The 20,895-nt window shown below is 40.3% G+C and overlaps 1 protein-coding gene across 4 annotated transcripts in view; it reads right to left on the bottom strand.

Annotated features, from left to right (window-relative positions):
- Positions 1-20,895, bottom strand: part of dnah5l (dynein, axonemal, heavy chain 5 like) — a 384,422-nt gene that overhangs the window by 241,276 nt on the left and 122,251 nt on the right. For all 4 annotated transcript variants that reach the window (XM_048552307.2, XM_048552297.2, XM_048552277.2 and 1 more), the window contains 3 exons: positions 18,286-18,404; positions 12,207-12,343; positions 11,643-11,805 (listed from right to left, as the gene is read on the bottom strand). In XM_048552307.2, the coding sequence (XP_048408264.2) occupies positions 11,643-11,805; positions 12,207-12,343; positions 18,286-18,404 (419 nt within the window). The remainder of the gene's footprint in view (positions 1-11,642; positions 11,806-12,206; positions 12,344-18,285; positions 18,405-20,895) is intronic.

The raw sequence follows: 20,895 nt of genomic DNA, 5'->3' as shown, positions 1-20,895 counted from the left end.
ACCTATGAGGGAGCAAACTATACTATGTGTAATGAGACAGGAATAATTACTGATCTCACAGCTAGAGATGCTCTCGGAAGGAGCGATCACAGTATGGTCGAATTTAAAATACAGATGGAGTGTGAGAAGATTAAATCCAGTACCTATGTCTTGTGCTTAAACAAAGGAGACTATGAAGGAATGAGGGAAGAGTTAGCTTAGGTAGAATGGGAGCAAAAACATTATGGTGGGTCAGTTGAGGAACAGTGGATGACTTTCAAAACGATTTTTCACCGTGCTCAGCAGAAGTATATTCCAGTGATAAGGAAGAACTGTAGAAAAAGAGCGAGCCAGTCATGGATGTCTAAGGAAGTAAAGTATCAGATTGAAAAAAAAACACATACAAAAAAGCAAAGAGTAGTGGGAAACTAGTAGACTGGGAAATCTTTAAGAGCCAACAGAAAGCCACAAAAAAAGTTATAAAGAAAACTAAGATAGATTATGAGAGTAAACTAGCTCAGAATATAAAAACAGGCAGCAAAAGTTTCGATAAATATGTAAATTGTAAAAGAATGGCGAAGGTGAACATTGGTCCTTTAGAGGATGAGAAGGCCAATTTAATAACTGGGAATGAGGAAATAGCTGAGACATTAAACAGTTATTTCGTGTCGGTCTTCACTGTGGAAGACACAAATAACATGCCGAAAACTAATGGCAAGAAGGTTATAGCAGGTTAGGACCTAGAAACTATCATCATCACTAAGGAGGCAGTGCTGGGCAAGCTAATGGGGCTAAAGGTAGACAAGACTCCTGGCCCTGATGAAATGCATCCCAGGGTTCTAAAAGAGGTGATGGGGGAAATAGCAAATGCATGAGTAATTATTTACCATTTATTTCCTGCAGATTGGAAAACAGACAATGTGATGCCACTGTTTAAAAAAGGACGTAGACAAAAAGCTGGTAACTACAGGCCAGTTAGCTTAACGTCGGCAGTGGGGAAAATGCTTGAATCTATCATTAAAGATGGATTCTGGATGTAAATTGACCCAATGGCAATACCCAGCATGGGTTCACAAAGGGTAGGTCATGTTTAACTAATTTGGTGGAATTCTTTGAGGACATTGTTTGCATGGTGGACAATGGGGAACCTGTGGATGTGGCGTATCTGGATTTCCAGAAGGCATTTGACAAGGTGCCGCACCAAAGGCTGCTACATAAGATAAAGTTGCACGGTATTACAGGTAATGTATTGGCATGGATAGAGGATTGGTTGACCAGTAGAAAGCAAAGAGGAGGGGTAAATAGGTGTTTTTCTGGTTGGCGATCAGTGGCTAGTGGTGTGCCTCAGGGAACAGTGTTGGGATTGCAATTGTTTACAATTTACACAGATGATTTGGAGTTGGGGACTAAGTGTGTGTGTCAAAATTTGCAGATGGCACTAATGTGAGTGGTAAAGCAAAGTGTGCAGAAGACACTAAAAGTCTGCAGAGGAATATAGATAGTCTAAGTGAGTGGGCAAAGGTCTGGCAGATGGAGTACAATGTTGATAAGTGTGAGGTCATCCATTTTGGTAGGAATAACAGCAAAATGGATTATGTTTTAAATGGTAAAAAATTGCAGCAGGCTGCTGTGCAGAGGGATCTGGGTGTCCTTGTGCATGAATTGCCAAAAGTAGGATTGCAGGAGCAGCAGGTAATTAAAAAGGCAAATGGAATTTTGTCTGCCATTGCTCGAGGGATGGAGTTTAAAAACAGTGAGGCTATGCTGCAGCTGTATAGGGTCCTGGTGAGGCCACACCTGGAATACTGTGCGCAGTTTAGGTCTCCTTACTTGAAAAGAGATATACGAGCACTGGAGGGGGTGCAGAGGAGATTCACTCAGTTGATTCCAGAGTTGAGAGGGTTGGATTATGAGGATAGATTGAGTAGACTGGGATTATACTCATTGGAATTCAGAAGAATGAGGAGCGATCTTAAAGAAACATATAAAATTATGAAGGAAATAGATAAGGTGGAGGCAGGGAGGTTGTTTCTGCTAGCAGGTGAAAGTAGGACTAGAGGGCATCACCTCTAAATAAAGGGAAGCAGATGTTTGACTGACGTCAGGAGGAATATTTTCAACCAAAGGGTTGTGAATCTGTGGAATTCCCTGCCCAGTGAAGCGGTTGAAGCTACCTTGCTGAATGTTTTTAAGGCAAGGCTAGATAAATTTTTGAACAGTAAAGGAATTAAGGTTTATGGTGAGTGGGCGGGTAAGTGGAGCTGAGTCTCAAAGATCAGCCATGATCTTATTAAATGGCAGGGCAGGCTTGAGGGGCTGGATGGCCTACTCCTGTTCCTAGTTCTTATGATCTTATGTAAATATTAAATTGTCATAAGACCATTACAAGTTGAGTAATGAGAGAAAACCTTTTGATCAGTCATTTCTGTTCCTTCCAGCAGACCACTTACACTTGAACCACGATGAAAGCATTTACAAAATCTTAAGGTCAGCTCGTAGGGACTGAACTACACACAAGGGCCCCATATTCAACAGCCAGCATATTCAACAAAAACAGCAAGACTCTGTTGGAGTTTTCCAACAGCATTAATCTCAGCATTGGGAATACACTCTTCCACAAAGACTTCCACAAAAGCCACAGATTCTCCAGATAATAACACGCTGAATGAAATTGTATCTGCATCAGAAGCTGATGGAGGACATTGCTGAGGGGTGTTTGGATTTGATGCAGAACAGATGTAGGAAAAAGGCCTGATAAAAACTGAAGGAACTGCAGATGCTGTAAAGCAGAAACAAAAGCAAAGTTTCGGGAAAAGCTCAGCAGCTCTGGCAGCATCTGTGAAGGAAAAAAAGGTTTAACATTTTGGGTCTGGTGACCCTTCCTCAGAACTTGAGTTCTGAGGAGGGGTCAATGGACTGAAACTTTAACTCTTTTTGCCTTCACAGATGCTGCCAAAGCTGCTGAGCTTTTCCAGAAACTTTGTTTTTGTAGAAATAAGGCCATGTGTCTGGAAAGATCCACAAGAAGCTGAAGAAGATATCAATCAGAGAGTCACTTTTGCACAGAGCCTTTTGCACTGAGAAACTGAAGGACAACAACATGATGGGTAGTTTTCAGCTGGTAAACTCCAACAGATTCGAAGTATAACTGAGGTCAGGCAACATTAGAGAATTGGGGGGAACCTTCAAAAGAGGGATTAAGGAGAATGCAGAAGACTCCATTGGATGAAACAGAGGAATCAAGAACAATGGATCACTGAGCCAACATAGAAGTTGATTGATTAAAGTTGGCATAAATCAAAAAGGACCAAGATAACCATATAAATTAAAGACAAGATGATGCTCAGAAGTATAGAAGTTAAAGCAGTGAAGAAGAGCTGCAGGAGAGACAAATGCAGGTGATAAGGTCAAAAGAAAGGGAGACACAAGATGCAACCAATCAGAACATATCCGGGATGCTATGCACGTTTATATGAAAAGTGACTCCTGCAAGAAGAAACAAGATTGTATCAATTAACAGCAAGGACAGCAGGATGTTTTTAGCAGGTATGAAGCAGAATGGAACAGAGTAGCAATGGGTGGAGCACTTTCATGAGATCCTCAACCAGCCCAAACCCAGCTCCACTTTAGAGATCAATGACAGTATTGCACCGCAGCAGTCAAAATGCTGGGAGAAATCTGCCAGATCAGAGTACAAAGAACTATCAGGAGCCTAAAGAACTATCACGGGCCTAAAGAACATTGAGGCACGGAGGATCAATGTCATACCAGTAAAGCTACTGATCTAAGGCAAGGATATCATATGAAAAGAGCTTATTAATCTGCTCAAGAAAATGTGTACTGTGCAGATATCCCCGATGACTGGAAATAAGGACTATTTGACACACTACTAAAGAAAGGGATCCACAATGATTGCAACAAAAAGAAGGGGACAATGAAGGACAGGAAGGTTTGCAGACTGACAGATCATGCTAAGAGCTGATCTTCATGCTTAGGAACGTGACAAAGACGTTCAATATTATCCACTGGCAACACCACTGGTTGACAGATGTGCACTCCCCAGGTAATGTCACCTTGCTGACTGAAGAATCTAAGATACTGTAAGACATGAGCAACAGTCATAAGAAAAGCAGTTCCAAGGTTGGCCAACTCATCAGCAGTAAGAAGACCAAAGCAATGATAACTGGACAACAATAAAGTCCTCCAATTGCCATTAGAACAGATCACTGCCGCTATGTAGGAAACAATATCACTGAGGGTCATGATGAAAAAAATCACACAAGCATTGCAAAAGAAGCATCAACCTTCCAGCGGCTCCACAAGATGTGGGCATCCAACACCTTCCACAAAGCTATGAAGCTGCAACTCTACATGTGCATCGCAGTGAAAACTGCACTCCATGCCAGCAAGATATGGAGAGGAGCATGTATCACAGAGGTTGGACATTTTCCAACAACAATACTAACAAAGTGTGGGAAAGTCTGCAGGTCAGGCAGCACCGTCTGCAAACTTGTTGGCAAGGGGGCCATAAATGTCTGCCCATGGAGTTTCTGAATCAATGTAACTTCAGACAAATTAAATTGAAAGTGATTCCAAGAGCGAGTTTCGGGCACCAACTGACAAGTACCTATTATTCTCTGCCCTCAATAAAAGGTTACAAGTCGCAAATTCGAAACTTTATCTGACTAAGTAATACTGTAGCATTTACAACAGGTCTCTGCTTAAATATTTGCATGCTCATTCTAAGTACACATAGTTCTCTCCTTTCCAAGCTTGCACAGCATCATCATTCTCTAACCAAATGTCACATATCTCTGGGGCAATGTGCTGGAAATCAGAGCCCACCATTCCAGGAGTCACCAACAATGTGAAATGTAGTTAAATAACTGAATTGCCCAATTTTAACAATTCAGGTTACAAGAATATGTGCACCAGATTTTTATTTTTCTAACAAAAAAATCCTTAAAGCAATCAAACAGTTGTGACCAATGGTGAGAAAAGCCATGAATTGTTAATTTATAATTCTATAAATTAAACTGCACCCTTCTTCTAAAAATTCCCATACACATACAAATGTACACATAAACAGACAAGACAAGATACAAATATTTCAGATCGGCGGGGAAGGATCAAGAGCACCAGTGAAGCACAGTACTGGCACCAATCCAGTTACAATGAGCTGCTTTCAATCAGGTTCCTTTCATTCCCTTCAACTCCAATAATGACATGTGATCGTGGACACATTGATCACCAACCATTTATTCGCTGATTTAAGATTCAGTTTTATCAGTGTTTAGTCTTCTGCCATTTTCCTTTCAAGAAATGAATTTGCAAAAAGAATGAGTATCTAGCTGCTTAGAAATTTCTTTTCTTGCTACACCACAGGAAGGGAAGAGAGTGATTTAGATGCTTTCTCTTTCACAGGCTGGATGTTTCCATGTATTGGCTGAGTAGAAAATTGCAGCCGCTTCCCAGGCACCATCAAAAAGTTATGACCATTCTAAGCAGTCCTGAACAAATGCAAATGGTTCTGTTTGAAAAATCAAACAAAATTGCCCTGAACACAAACCGGAGGAGCTGAGGTATCCATCATCCTCCCCTATTGCTTAAGTAAGTTAACATTCTAAGTGCATACAAGGGCGAGGCAATAGCGTAGTGGTACTATCGCTGGCCTGTTAATCTAGAGACCCAGATAATTTTCTGGGGACTCGGGTTCAAATCCTGCCATGGCAGATGGCTGAATAAAATCTGGAATTAAGAGTCTAATGATGACTATGAAGCCATTGCTAATGGTTGGGGAAAAACCCAGCTGGTTCACTTATGCCCTTTAGGGAAGAAAACTGCCATCCTTACCTGGTCTGGCCTACATGTGACTCCAGACCCCCAGCAATGTGGTTGATTCTTAACTGCCCTCTGGGCAATTAGGGATAGGTAAGAGATGCTGCCTAGGCAGCAATGCCCCATCCCATGAATGAATAATGAAAAAAAATTTAAATATTCTGGGATACATTCACTTGGAGATTTGGTAATGCCCTCTTTTAAACTGTAACATCTTCTTTCACCATCCTTTAGTTCAAAGTAGTGTCTTTTCCCATTTTTCAGCCCACAGTCCAAAACACAAGTATCTTTCCATCAGTGCCTACAGAGCTTTTTCTAATGACACATGGAGAAAGTGCAAAGCTCTTTCTAACTATGTACCTACAGAGCTCTGTCAATCAACCTTACAAAGAGTTCCTGAACCATACATACTAAAAATGCTCTTCAACTAAACACGCACATAGCTCTCTCGGTGTCAAAAGTATACAGATTACTATTTCATCCAGCATCAAATACCTCTCCAGAAATTCCCAAATGTCAAACACGTAAAGAACTCTCTCCAACTTAAACAGTAGCAGAGTACCCTGTGACCAAGCACACACTGAGTTCTTCAGATAGGAAGCAGAGCAAATACCCTCAGAATATTAATATTAATCACCATATTAATATAGATCTATCTATCATTAGCTATGAACAACTATAAATTTGATGAATGAGATTACCATTAATAAACACAATGGGCCAAATCTGCACTGCAGGATCATGAACCTGGCACTCAGTGAATTCTGGATCCCACTCCACACGTGTTATCTCACCCTCTGTTTGTTATTTCTAAATGTAAATGGCCTAATCGGCCAAAAGGTCAGATTAGCATCCAATTACAGGCATGCAGCATTTTCAAAAGATTATGGTTGCTATCTGGAACCATCAGCTGCCATGAGACAAGAGATGAAATGGCCATGAATGAGAAATGTAAGAGCAGCATTCATTCCAGAATTTGCTGAAGCCGCAGAGTAAAGCTAAAATCTAATGCATGGCAATTAACCAGGGCTTTATGACAAATCTGACAGGTCTGCACAGTGTTGCTTGGGATTGTAGAAGCTTACTGAAAATTTCCAACTTTGAACTGACAATGTTCACCTTGTTGCAAAGTTGGGGAGAATATTTGTGGATTTGGAGACAGGGTGTTAGAATGTGGTGTTTGTCAAGTTTTGTTGTTTGTAAATGCTAGACATGGGGAAGCATTGTGTGGTCCCTTTAAAAGATTGTGCTTTTTCGATGCTTGCAGATGTTTGTGAGCGGCTTGAAAGTTTGCAAGAACAGACAGCACTTTTAATTGAAACATTTGTATTCAAAGGCTGTGCTGATAGTAGGCCAAGCAGTACTTTTACCAAGACAATAGGGGTTTATAAATTTAGCCAATAAATTTGAACCAGGCACTTTAATACCAAAATATCTGTCAAATTTGAATCTGTGGTTTTGACAACCTAGGGACAATCCAATTGTAAGAAATTGACATATCATTCGGGTATAAAAGAAGCGGCTGAATGAAAATCGGGAGAACCATCATTTCACAACACTACAATGGCATTCTTATCAAAGATTGCTGACAGAAGAATTCGCAGAGAAAGCATTCTTGACAGAAGAATTAACAGAGATGACTCAGACATTCTGGAAGACAAAATGTGGCTGTAAATTTGGCAGACTAAATTCTTTTCTTATATAAATAGGATTTGTATTTATTGGAATGGCATACCATTTGAATCTAATGTTATTTGAGAGTAGCTAGTAGTTAAAAGAGATTTGTTAATAGTTTAGTTAATTTGTTCACTGTTAGGGTTAGATAAATAAATTGTTACTTGTTGATTGTGAAGTGAGTATCAGGGATTTATTTGATTTAACCTCTAGATGTTGCTGAAAGACAGATTACACCCCTTTTCACATTCCTTTGAACAGATCATAGAGTGAGATGTTCCTCTTTGCGTGTTTTGGTTTTGATCTTCAGAGGGGGATCAACCTTGGCTTTGTAACAGATTGGGAGCTCGTTCGGGATCTGGTCAATTTGGGTTCAGAATTTGGAAAGGTTGGGACAGATCTGTCTGGGATTTGGATGGATTAGATGGATTTGGACAGCTCTGGAGGCATCTGGATGGATTTGAACGTACTTAGGGTACGAAAGGTCCTAACAGATTTAAACAGACTCAAAGACTAGTGTCCTATATCTTCAAATAAAACTTTGGTTAGATGTGGAAGATCTGTTTAACGTTATTTGCTGGTTGTTGGTTGAATCAAAAGTGAGGTAATGGCTGTTTCAGTCACCAATAGTTTTCTGGGGGTGGGAGAAACAACTTTAGGGGTTTTGCAAAAAGTGAGCAAAGAAAAGCTGCTAGAATTGGCAGACAAGCTGGAGATGGGGTTGCCTTTATGAGAAAAGGAGAGGTAATTACAGTAATAGCTCAACATTTAAATTTGCTAGAACTGCCATTAGTATCTTTGGAAATGGCTAGAATTCAATTGCAGATGAAGCAACTCGAACAGGAAAGGCAACTGAAACTGTTTGAATTGCAGTTACAAGCAGAGGAAAGACAGAAAGAGAAAAAGAGAGATTTTGAACTTTGCAAGTTATAAATTACACAGGATAGCCAACTTAAAATGATGAAAATGAAGGTAGGCAATAGGCTTAGTGAGGAGGAGGGTGATGATGAGCAAACCCATTGTAGCCAAAGGCCTTGTAGGGATATATACAAATATGTCAAAACATTACCAAAATTCAATGAAATTCTTCACCTTTGTAGTTAAGGTTTACTTAAGTAGAATGGAGGATTAAGTAAAGAAGTTAAAATATTGAGAGATACGTGAGCTGGTCATCTCTAATAGTAAGAGATGAAAATATTTGCATTCTTTCTGAAATATTGCCCAAGAGACTGATAATCTATGGAATAAATGCAGAGACAATTAGTGTTCTCCTGTGTAAGATAAGGCTAGAAAGTCCAATCAAGACGGGGAATTGATAGTGGGAATGATGGAAAAATTGGCTATTCCAGGAATACAGTTTATTCTTGGAAACAATATAGATGGATAACAAGTGGGAGTGATGCTCATTGTAATGGAAAAAAAAACAAGAGTAAACCAGGGAATTGAGGAGTTAAAATGAAAATGCCCTGGAATTTTTCAATACTGCGTGGTAACAAGATCCCAGAGGCACATGTTAAAACAAGAAGGGAAAACAAAAGAGAAAGATGAAGGAGTTAAAATCCAGTTAGCTGGCACTCTGTTTGATGAGATGCTAAAGTAAAAACCTAAGCAGGTGGAGGACGGGGCAGAGGTGCTTAATTCTGAAAGATTAATAGAGTTACAACAAAAAGATAAGACAATAAAGGATTGATATCATAAAACCTACTCGGAAAAGGAATCTGCGTGTATTCCAGGATGCTTTTGCCTTAAGAAAAATTCTGTAGGAGATTATCTAGAACTGAAGATGACTCAGGCCAAGATACAGAAGCATTTCTATTGGCCTGAATTAAATAAGGATGTGGCTGAATTTTGCTGCAGTCAGCTGGTAGGTAAGTCAGAGGCAGTCATAAACCAGTGACTTTGATGCCAATTCCTGAAATTAAAGAACCTTTTATGCGTGTTAAACCTGATTGTGCAGGTCCCCTCCCTAAAACCAAAAGTGAAAATCAGTATTTGCTAACTATAATGGATGAGTCTACCAGGTTTCTGGGGGCAATTCCATTAAAGAATGTCAAGGCAAAAAAGGTTGTGGAGGAGTTGCTTCCTTTCTTTACCCATTAGGGACTACCCAGCAGGGAGATTCAGTCAGACCAGGGGCCCAATTTTACTGCGAAATTACTTAGGAAGGTCATGGATCGTTTAGGCATTAAGCACTTTAAATCAAGTGTGTATCATTCTGAATCTGGGGAACATTGCAAAGGTGGCGTCAGACTCTAAAGACCGCGCTGAGGGCTTATTGCTAGGATTACACCAAATGATTGGGATAAAGGTTTCCCATTTATGATTTGCTTTTAAAGATGTTTCAAATGAATCAAATCAGTTTGCTCCATTAGAATTGATATTCGGACACAAAGTAAGAGACCCTTTTTAATTAGTTAAGGAAATATTGCATCTGAAGTCAGAAATCTCACAGTCGGTCTATATGTATGAGGTGAGAGAAAGATTAAACAGAGTAGGTGAATTAGCTAGATAATATTGAAGGTGGCACAGCGCAAAATAGAGCAAGAAGCAGGTAAGAAATCTAAAATTCGTACATTTCCCCATGGGGATGAAGCATTGGTGCTGTTACCAGCAGTAGGAGATCCCTTCAAAGCAAGGTTTAGTGGTCCCTATCAGATTGAATAGAAGTTAAGTCAGGTCAATTATCTGGTAAAGATGCCAGATAGGAAAAAGAAAATTTATCAGGTATGTCATGAGAACATGCTGCAACATTAGTACGAAAGGGAAAGGGAACAGGAGGAATAGCTATAAGTTACTGTTATATAGAGAGTGGAATCAAATTCAGATGATTTGGATTTTGGTGTGTCTCAGAATAAATTTAATCATGAGGAAGCCCCCAAGGAATGGGATAGGGCAGTGAGCACTCGGTCCCAGGGACAGAGAATTGAATTGAAAGACTTATTACAGTGCTCTGAGGACCCAGGTAGAAATAGAATGGAGAGGACTAACAGAACATTGCATGAGGTTAATGTAGTGAATGCTATTCCAATAAAACAATGCCCCTACAGGCTTAAGCCTTTCAAAGCAGCGCAGATTCAAAAGTAAGTGGAAGCGATATTCCAAGAAGACGTCATAGGGACGAGTCAAAGTGAATGGAGTTTGCCGATCATGTTGGTTCTCAAATGTGATGGTAATCAACGATTCTGCATAGATTATTCGAAGGTCAACACCATGACCAAATCCGACTCACACCCAATTCCAAGGCTGGAACACTGTGTGGAAAAAGTAGGACGTGTCAGCTATTGACAGCGGTAGTATGGCACTCCTAGATAAGATTCCTGACAGAAGAATTCACAGAGAGAGCATTCCTGACTGAAGAATCAACAGAGAAGACACAGAACATTCCAGAAGATATAACCCGGCAGTAATTTTGAGAGACTAAATTCTATTTTTTTCATATAAGTGAGGTTTGTATTTATTGGAACAGCATATCATGAGAATCTTGTTTTAGTCTGGAAGAGTTAGTAATTAGAAGGGGTTTATTCAGTTTGTTAATAGTTTAGTTAATTTGTTCACTGTTAGAGTTAGATAAATAGTAACTTGTTGATTGTAACTTCAGTGTATTTGATTTAACCACTAGAAGTTGCTGAAAGATAGCACTTCACACACTTTTTAACAGATTATGCGGCAAGGAGCTCCTCTTTGGGTGTTCCAGTTAGAGGAGGGGGTCAACCTCCACTTTATAATATCCTTATCAAGCTTAAGGAACCATGAATTGGAGGTGAATATACTTGCCTCTCACTTCTCCTGTCTGTTATTTAACAATACCAAACTGTCCTGGAGGCAGTGAGCCCTCAAAACAACTTCAGAAACAATTGCTTTTCATTCAGGGGTGAGTGGGTTATAGGGGGATGGGTCTGGGTGGGATTCTTCAAGGGGTGGTGTGGACTTGTTGGGCCAAAGGGCCTGTTTCCACACTGTAGAGAATCTAATCTAATTCTCTCTCATGCTGAATCCCAACTCTTAGCCCTTTGAAAATCCTGGCCAAATATATTCTTCTTCAGGCATTGTAATTCTGTGGTCAGAATGATGTTGTTACAAATCACTGGCTGATTCAAAACATGAACAACACCAATGGACAGGTGGAACTTAAGCTGTGTAAATTTACCAACCTGTTCTGAAAATCCAGAAGCTCATTATTGATTTTTTCTATATCCAGTTCACTCCATAAAATGTCATTGTAACCATTGACATTTTCAATCACCGAATCATAAAGACCATACAATTTCTGAAGTAAAGTGAGTTCCCGCTTGATTCTCAGCAAATCGGGATATTCTATGTCATAAAACAAGAAATTACATATTTTATTCCCAAAAAGGGGTATTTCATAAGCATACTTTTTGTGTATTTATACTTAAATATTTTAGCATAAGTGCTGTCCTATCATACGTAATGCATAAAATACAGTATCATTTTACAGAAGATATTTAATGCAATTAATAGCACAAAGTGTTGTGCATTCTAAACTGTAAAACAAACTAAATGAGAAAAGCTGTTTGTGATGCAATGATAATGTCCTACTTCTGAGACATCAGGCTCAAGTTCAAATCCCATCAGCTCCAAACGTGCATTGTAACATCTCTGAGTAGCTTGATTAAAACAAAAATGAATAAAAACTAAACAAATGACAAACTAATAACAGATCCTGATATTAGTTATAGACAGACAACTGTTACCAATAACAGGCAGCCCAAAAAGCTCTGCTCCTCCAGAATAAGCGTTGAATTTTCTCCAGAGTTCATCAAAGCTTGCCTGGAAAATCTGTAGCCTGTCACTTGCTTCTCTTGGTGAAAGACCTTCAGCGCTTGGGCCTCTGAGGTGAGCAATCATATAATAACACAAGTTACTGCACTTTTTCAGCAATTTCTATATTCCGCTCTCAATAAATGGATTAACATACTATTCAGGTAGTTTTGGCCTTTATGTTCTTTATTTTTAAGCATGATTTTACAATTTGAAGGTAAATCAATTATTTATTATGGTTGGTCAGTCCATTGTTCAATTGTACAGATCCTTAAAAAGGATCTCCAGTATATCTCACCAACTTGACAGGAATGGTCTGTAAGTACCTAATACATTGTGACTTGGATACCCACCAAAGATTTTAATAGACACGAGCTGGTAGCAATAGCATAGATAATAGGTAGGTTAATTGAGTGGGCAAAGATATGGCAAATAGAGCTTAATGTAGGAAAGTGACAGATTGTCCATTTTGGCAGCAAGGACAAAAATGAAGACTATTGATTAATGATGAGAGATTGCAAAAAGCTAATAGAATACTATCATGTTAGCATAAGTGACATTTAATACAAAATTAGGGAAATTATACTTCAGCTATACAGAACACTAGTTAGACTACAAATGGTGCACAATATTGGTCACCCTCTTTAAGGAAAGATGTTAATTTGTTGGAGGCAGTTCAGAGAAGGGTTACTGGACTAATACCTGAAAAGAGATTATCTTATGTGGAAAGACTGAACAGGCTTAGCTTGTATTTGCCCAGAGTTTAGAAGAGTAAGAAGTGATTTGATTGAAACATAAAATCGTGAGCAGGCTTAGCAAAGTACATGTGAAGAGGATTTTTCTTCTTATGGAAGAATCTAGAACTGGGGTCACTGGTTAAAAGTCAGGAGTGACTCAATTAAAACAGAGATGAAGCATAAAGCACAGGTAGTAGAAACTGCCAAGGCTGGAGAATCTGAGACAACAAGGTGTAGAACTGGATGAACACAGCAGGCCAAGCAGCATCACAGGAGCTGGAAAGCTGACATTTCGGGTCTAGGGTCTTTTCTGAAGAAGGGGTCTAGACGCGAAATGTCAGCTTTCCTCCTCCTCTGATGCTGCTTGGCCTGCTGTATTCATCTAGCTCTACGTCTTATTATGTCAGAGATGAAGCATGTTTTTCTCTCACAGGATCATAAGGCAGCAGCAGATAGTTTCTTGTTAAGCATGGGAGTTAAAAATTATCAGGAGTGGACAAGATTGTGGATTTGAAGTTACGATCAAATCAACCATGATCTTATCAAATGTTAGAGTGGGTTTGAGGGGCTGAATGGCCTACTCCTGCTCCTAATTTGTATATATGTATGCAGCACCTGTCTCTGTAAGTAATTGGTCTGGATGAAAAACCCAACACTACAGGGGCACAGGAGAAGGTAGAAATGAGATTTACGAGAATGATGACAGAAATGCACATTTAGATGTCACAGTGTGGAAATAGGCCCTTTGCCCAACAAGTCCACACCAGACCTCAGAAATTCCACCCAGACATATCCCATCTACATATCCCTGAACAGCACAGGCAATTTAGCATGGACAATCCACCCAGCCTGCACATCTTTGGATAGTGGGAGGAAACTGGAGCACCCAAAGGAAACCCACACAGACACGGGGAGAATGTGTAAACTCTACACAGACAGTCGCCTGAGGCTGGAATTGAGCCTGGGTCCCTGATGCTGTGAGGCAGCAGTGCTAACCACTGAGCCACCATGTCACCCCATTTATGCTTATCAGGAAAAGATTACCAAGCCAGGACTCTTCTGTCTTGAATAAGAGGATTTGTTTAAAGAGACAACACAGTGTGGAGCTGGAGGAACAGGCCAGGCAGCATCAGAGGAACAGGGTTTCTGAAGAAGGGACCCGACCTGAAACATCAGCTTTCCTACTCCTCTGATGCTACCTGACGTTCTGCATTCTTCCAGCTCCACACTGTGTTATCTCAGACTGCAGCATCTGCAGTTCTTACTATCTCTTTGTTTAAATAGATTTGATTAAAACTACGAAAAATTTTAGATAGAGCAGACATAGAGAGAATGGTTTCTCTTCAGAGGAATTGAGGTCTTTAATGCAAGTTTGTCACCAAGAAATCCAATAGGAAATTCATAGAGTATGGAACACACTTCTACAGGGAGTGGGTTAAATAAATAAGCTGGGGACATTGAAGGGGAAATTTACTAGCACCACAGCACACTATATGTTGAAACTGTTGAGTGACACACTGTAATTTCAGGACGTCCGAGCCCATTTGTGCATGTCTGGCATTTCAGTAATTGTGGTTAACTTCAAAGGGATAATAACAGCCAATGTTAATAATTTGCCATCACTTCCCTTGCAAAATTCTGTGCATTGGTTATTAGTTTTCCAGGTATTAACAATAAGGCCACACAATGGGGCATGGATAAAACGATTAATTCATTAGAACATAGAACATAGAACATAGAACAGTACAGCACAGAACAGGCCCTTCAGCCCACAATGTTGTGCCGACCATTGATCCTCATGTATGCACCCTCAAATTTCTGTGACCATATACATGTCCAGCAGTCTCTTAAATGACCCCAATGACCTTGCTTCCACAACTGCTGCTGGCAACGCATTCCATGCTCTCACAACTCTCTGCGTAAAGAACCTGCCTCTGACATCCCCTCTATACTTTCCACCAACCAGCTTAAAACTATGACCCCTCGTGCTAGCCATTTCTGCCCTGGGAAATAGTCTCTGGCTATCAACTCTATCTATGCCTCTCATTATCTTGTATACCTCAATTAGGTCCCCTCTCCTCCTCCTTTTCTCCAATGAAAAGAGACCGAGCTCAGTCAACCTCTCTTCATAAGATAAGCCCTCCAGTCCAGGCAGCATCCTGGTAAACCTCCTCTGAACCCTCTCCAAAGCATCCACATCTTTCCTATAATAAGGCGCCCAGAACTGGACGCAGTATTCCAAGTGCGGTCTAACCAAAGTTTTATAGAGCTGCAACAAGATCTCACGACTCTTAAACTCAATCCCCCTGTTAATGAAAGCCAAAACACCATATGCTTTCTTAACAACCCTGTCCACTTGGGTGGCCATTTTAAGGGATCTATGTATCTGCACACCAAGATGCCTCTGTTCCTCCACGCTGCCAAGAATCCTATCCTATCCTTACTTCAAACCTGTTAGAAACATCCACCTCTTAGTCGCACACTCTATTCTCTTGAGCCAGCATGGAGCATATTACTAAAAGAGGAAAATATTTAGGGCCAGTTTACTCAGCCCACATGGACAGAAGTAACAGAAAGAGAAGAAAACCCCATGTTCAAAGAACATCAACAAAGCACGAGAGGTTTACTACTGCCAACAAAGTTTGAGTCAACTTTTAGGCTCCTTCAATGTTGAGACAAAGTAAAATCAAATGTTGCTATCTCAATCAGTAGTTGGGACAATGCTGCTTATTTATTATTTTCCTGGTTTTGTAAAGAGCTTGATGCCACGTCATTTCTGAACATAACTGCTAAGGATGCATTGACTTGATGGCTCTAAAGCAGTCAATCTTTTACATCTTATCTTGCTTCGATAAGTTTACTTTTACTGAAACGTTAGGGAAATATGTGTGAGTCACATATTAACGTCTAGCTATCCAATTCAGATTACAAAGCTGAATTGTCCAATTCCTTCATTCAGTTTCTTTGCCATTTAATGAGATAGTGTGAGGGCCAAGCATGTTTCTTACTCCAAGGCACAGGAGTTGCTTAGAGAGTGACCTATTCCGACACCCCGAATAGCCTCTATCTTCAAAAATGGGCACAGGCCTCTGCCTCAACCTATGTTGCTGAAACGAGTGGGGCCATAAGGAAGTCCTAATGTAAGAACATCTCCAGTGATTACCAGGGAAATTTAAACTCACAGGCGCCCAAGAGGTTGTTATTATCCCTCTTGCTTAGGCTCATCCCTGATTGGCTAAAACCATGCAGCCTTGGGGTGTTTGCCCTAAACACGCCCTGGTTTTCAGAGAGATTTAATTTGAGATTTTTATTCCTGGTCTAAGGCCTGCTGAGCAGCGTGATTCTAAGTATATCAGCTGCAGGGTCAAAATAATTAATTCAGTATCTCTTGACAGTGTTCAGTCCTTCCCTCATTAATGTTCATTGCCTCTTGGCAAAGTTATCCTCCCCCAACAGCAATGTTAAACCCCCACCCCACCACAACCAATTTTCATCACTCACAGACAATGCTCACAGCAATCCTGCCCCCTAGCAATCTGCATCGCTTCACTCTCTCCCTCTCCTACTCAACTCCTGGAATCCGTGGCTTGAGTCCTGCCAATGTCAGAAGAATCAATTTTGTTGGGCTGCTGGAGGTGGCAGCAGTGGCAGGAGGTGGTGGGGCATGGGGGAGGGACGAGGGCATATTTTTGAAGTGGGAGGGAATGACAGCAAGAGAGAGGGGTGAATATGAGGGAGGGTGTTAATCATTTGAGGGTACTGCTAGAAAGGGTGATGGACACTGTCTGAGGGGATTAAGGAGGAGAGGTAAACACTGTCTGGGGAAATTAGCTTTTGGGGGATTGAATACCCTTTGAGTGGGGGGGGGGAGTTTCGGAAGAGGGGATGAACACTGCTTTGTAGGGGTATTAGGTAAAGTATTGAATTTTGTTTGAGAAGGTAGGGAGTATGATGAACAACATCTGGGCAAATTATTGGGGATGAAGCCATTTTTGGGGTTGTTACAGAAAGCTGGTTTGAATGAATACCTGCTTGGAGTGGGGGGGGGTGGTGTATAATAGGGGAAGATGACCCTTTGGGAGTTTATGGAGGCGATATACAGTATTTGGAAGAATAAGAAGGAGGATGAACTCTGTCAGCATGTGAAAGGCCCCAGCATTGTCAGGTAAGGAAGGTTGTACAGTGTTGGAGCTGACTGCTCCATGTAAAACAATATAGTTCAATGAACTAAAGAGAGACATGACTTCATGGCAAGAAAAAAGGGGCATGACTACATTGGAATTATAATAAACAATTTGCTTCCCAAATGTATTCAACTTTGCATCTCTGCTGGTTCAAGTATTAGAAGACTGAGAGGTTCCAGTATAAAATCATAAGAGCACAAATTGTAGTTTGTGTCAGATGGTCTTTCTTCCTTTGATTCCATCTATAATCCCCACTGCCTCAGGAAAACAGCTAGCATGTTCAAAGACACCTCAGTTATACTCTCTTCCACCCTCTTCCATGAGGCAGAAGATACAAAAGTTTCAAAACACACAACAAAAGATTCAAGAACACTTCTTCCCTGCTGTTCTCAGACTTATGAAAAAAACCCTCATATATTAGAGTTGATCTTTCTCTGCACCTTCTCTGTAGATGTTACACTGTATTCTGCATTCTGTTCTCTTACTTCGATGTATTTATGTAAGGTTTCATTTATCTGGACAGCATGTGAAACAACACTTGTTTACTGTATTTCTATGTATGCGACAATAATAAATCAAATTAAATCTAAATCTGAGCCTAAAGCTAGGACAGATTCAAAATTTGTAAATCTTTTACACAGGAAATGTTATTTTAGATGCATCCTGCCAGAAAACACAGTATCAGAAACCTGTGTCATGCAGTTTGCTGATACCAAATGAAGACATCTCACCAGCCTTATCCCCCAGTGCTGTTGATCAGACAACACCTAGGGAGTTGATGTTATCTTATTAACAGTGCCTTTAAACTTGTGCTATGACTACAGTAATACTTGAAAGCGGCTCATTGGAAAGAAGAAGAATGCTCATGATCAGTTTATCAAAAAAAAGCTCAATTAATTGTCCTCCACCTCCCAGGTCTCCCTCATTTATGCAGCATATGTCTGACATTTCCTGTTAATCCATTAAAACACAAAATTTGTGCAATATGCAAGAGGTCAGTTATTTAAATTCAGCTTTTTTGTTACAGTGTTTTTTACATTACACAATGTCGTTCTACTCCCTTTTACGTGATGATTTCCTCCAGCGCTTACTTTGTATCATAGTCCTGGTAAAAATTCTGAATATCAGTTTGGAAGATTTTCACTCTTTCCAGCAGATCCATCTTCATTGTAGGCTCCACTTTTAAAAGTATACTCTGTGTCTCTACAACCTGTCAAATAGAGTTTTGGATGGTTAGACAAAGCTGCAAAGTGACAAACATAAAACACGAGTGTTAGTTAATAATGATGATCCCATATGAAGAATGAATCATAGAACATAGAACATTACAGCACAGTACAGGCCCCTCAGCCCTCGATGTTGTGCCGACCTGTCATACCGATCTCAAGCCCATCTAACCGACACTATTCCATGTACGTCCATATGCTCATCCAATGACAACTTAAATGTACCTAAAGTTGGCGAATCTACAACCGTTGCAGGCAAAGCGTTCCATTCCCTAACTACTCTTTGAGTAAAGAAACTACCTCTGACATCTGTCCTATATCTTTCACCCCTCAATTTAAAGCTATGCCCCCTCGTGCTCACCGTCACCATCCTAGGAAAAAGGCTCTCCCTATCCACTCTATCGAACCCTCTGATCTAATCTTAATATGAATCTTTGTTATGACTGCCAGTAAACTTACTTGATGTCATCTTTCAGTTTATTAGAAGGCATAGGTTTGCAGTAACAGAGGAAAGATTTAAAAAGGACCCAAAGAGATAACGTTTTCATGTGTAGTGTGGTGCATGTACGGAATGAGCTGCCAGAGGTACTGGTGGAGGCTGATAGAGTAACAACCTTTAAAATGTGTCTGGTTAGGTGCATGAATAGGAAGGGTTTAGAGCGATATGGGTGAAATACTAGAAAATGGAACGACACTAACTTGGGGATATGTAGTTGTCATGGACGAGTTGGGCCAACGAGTTTGTTTCTGTACTATACATCACTATGACTCTATTTTGCAGTTCTGTTCTTGCAGTATTCTTGTTGTGAATGCTAATCCTGAGATTAACAATTCTTGCCAAAATGATACGCCATTTTAAAGAAATTTGGGAGTTATTTTGTGCGAGTTTTGAGAACACATTGGCTCCGAATCAATCTACCATCCCCTGAGAAAAAGAACAGGAAATGACATCACCAATGCAGGAAATGACATCACCAGCCCAAGGAAACCTAACCAGATAAATAGAAAGCAGGACATAACACCAGCGCTTCGTCGGAGGCTCACTGATGATGTTACCTAGTATGGTGACGAAACGTCTGAAAACGAGCCTTCTAGCTCAGCGAGCAAACTCACATCCAGTTATTTTGTGCATTGATTAAATGTGAATGCTTTTGTTTGAAAACAAATTCCAGTTTTCATTAGAAATTTACATTTATTTTAATGAGATATTTTAATTTTGATTTTTCATTTATTCCACAACAGAAGCTAAAATCCTAATAAATATTTCAAAGGACATAACAGAACAATAATCTACAAATCGAAAGGAAAAATTCAGCATTAAAAATTCTTGTCATTATGTGAAAATTCCTCCTTGATGTGGAATGAACATTTGAATCATGCAGTGTGTAATATTTTATTTGCCCTACTGAACTGTTTTACAAGCGGTTTCAGGCATTTTGGTGTTTACTCTCTTCCTAATAGAACTATTCAACTTATACTGAAGCACTTTCATCAACTGGAGGTTAAAAATAAGGGAGCTTATTGGACAGCCCCTGAAAATCAACTTAGGGAGTACATGTGTCACACATGGATTCTTCCAACTACTTATTATGTGGTCAGCTTTTTGAGGTAAAGTGAAACAACTTCACTGATGTCAAATCATCATTAGGCAGTAGCAGTGAATGAGCTCAGAGATACTGGGAACTGCAGATGCTGGAGAATCCAAGATAACAAAGTGTGAAGCTGGATGAACACAGCAGGCCAAGCAGCAACTCAGGAGCACAAAAGCTGACGTTTCGGGCCTAGACCCTCTCTGATGAAGGGTCTAGGCATGAAACGTCAGCTTTAGTGCTCCTGAGATGCTGCTTGGCCTGCTGTGTTCATCCAGCCTCACAATTTGTTATCATAGCAGTGAATGAGCTGTTCAGTACTGGGTGTTCAAATGCCATTGGGTCCTTCTTGCATGGTTAGCAACTATGCACAAGGTCTGGTTAGAATCTAGCAGTGCCTCATCCATCACCAAAACCAACTATATTAAAACATTTTAGTTTGAATAAACAGGGCGGGAAATGTAAACCATTTTATTTCATGATCTCTGAGAAGGGAGAGGTGAAAATAATCTCCATCCTCCAAACGCTGGTTCCCACAACTGCTAATCCATTTACAGCTGGGGATAAAAGTAAAGCAACATACTTCAGCAGGGATACTTTGGTGTACTTTGTAATTTCACTCAACTAGGAATCTACAGAGAAAGACGAATCGTCTAGGTGTAGGGCCATTAACTTTCCCTCTCTTCCATTGCAGGTCCAGAACTTTTACAGAACCCTGGATGAACAGAGGGAGAGGAAAAGCAGTACAGAATACAAAGCATTCCTTCACTCAACATTATTCCTGCAGGCCCCAGCACTGCCTCAGCAAAACATGTAGTTCAGCAGCTCTGCAGGGGGAGATGAGTCCAGGTATCTTTGGTGGCTGAGAAAGGAGAACATTCACGGT

This window comes from Stegostoma tigrinum, chromosome 2 (genome assembly GCF_030684315.1).
Source record: "Stegostoma tigrinum isolate sSteTig4 chromosome 2, sSteTig4.hap1, whole genome shotgun sequence".
Classification (NCBI taxonomy): domain Eukaryota; kingdom Metazoa; phylum Chordata; class Chondrichthyes; order Orectolobiformes; family Stegostomatidae; genus Stegostoma; species Stegostoma tigrinum.
Note: the sequence above shows the minus strand (reverse complement) of the source record. Positions and strands in the feature narration are given on the sequence as shown.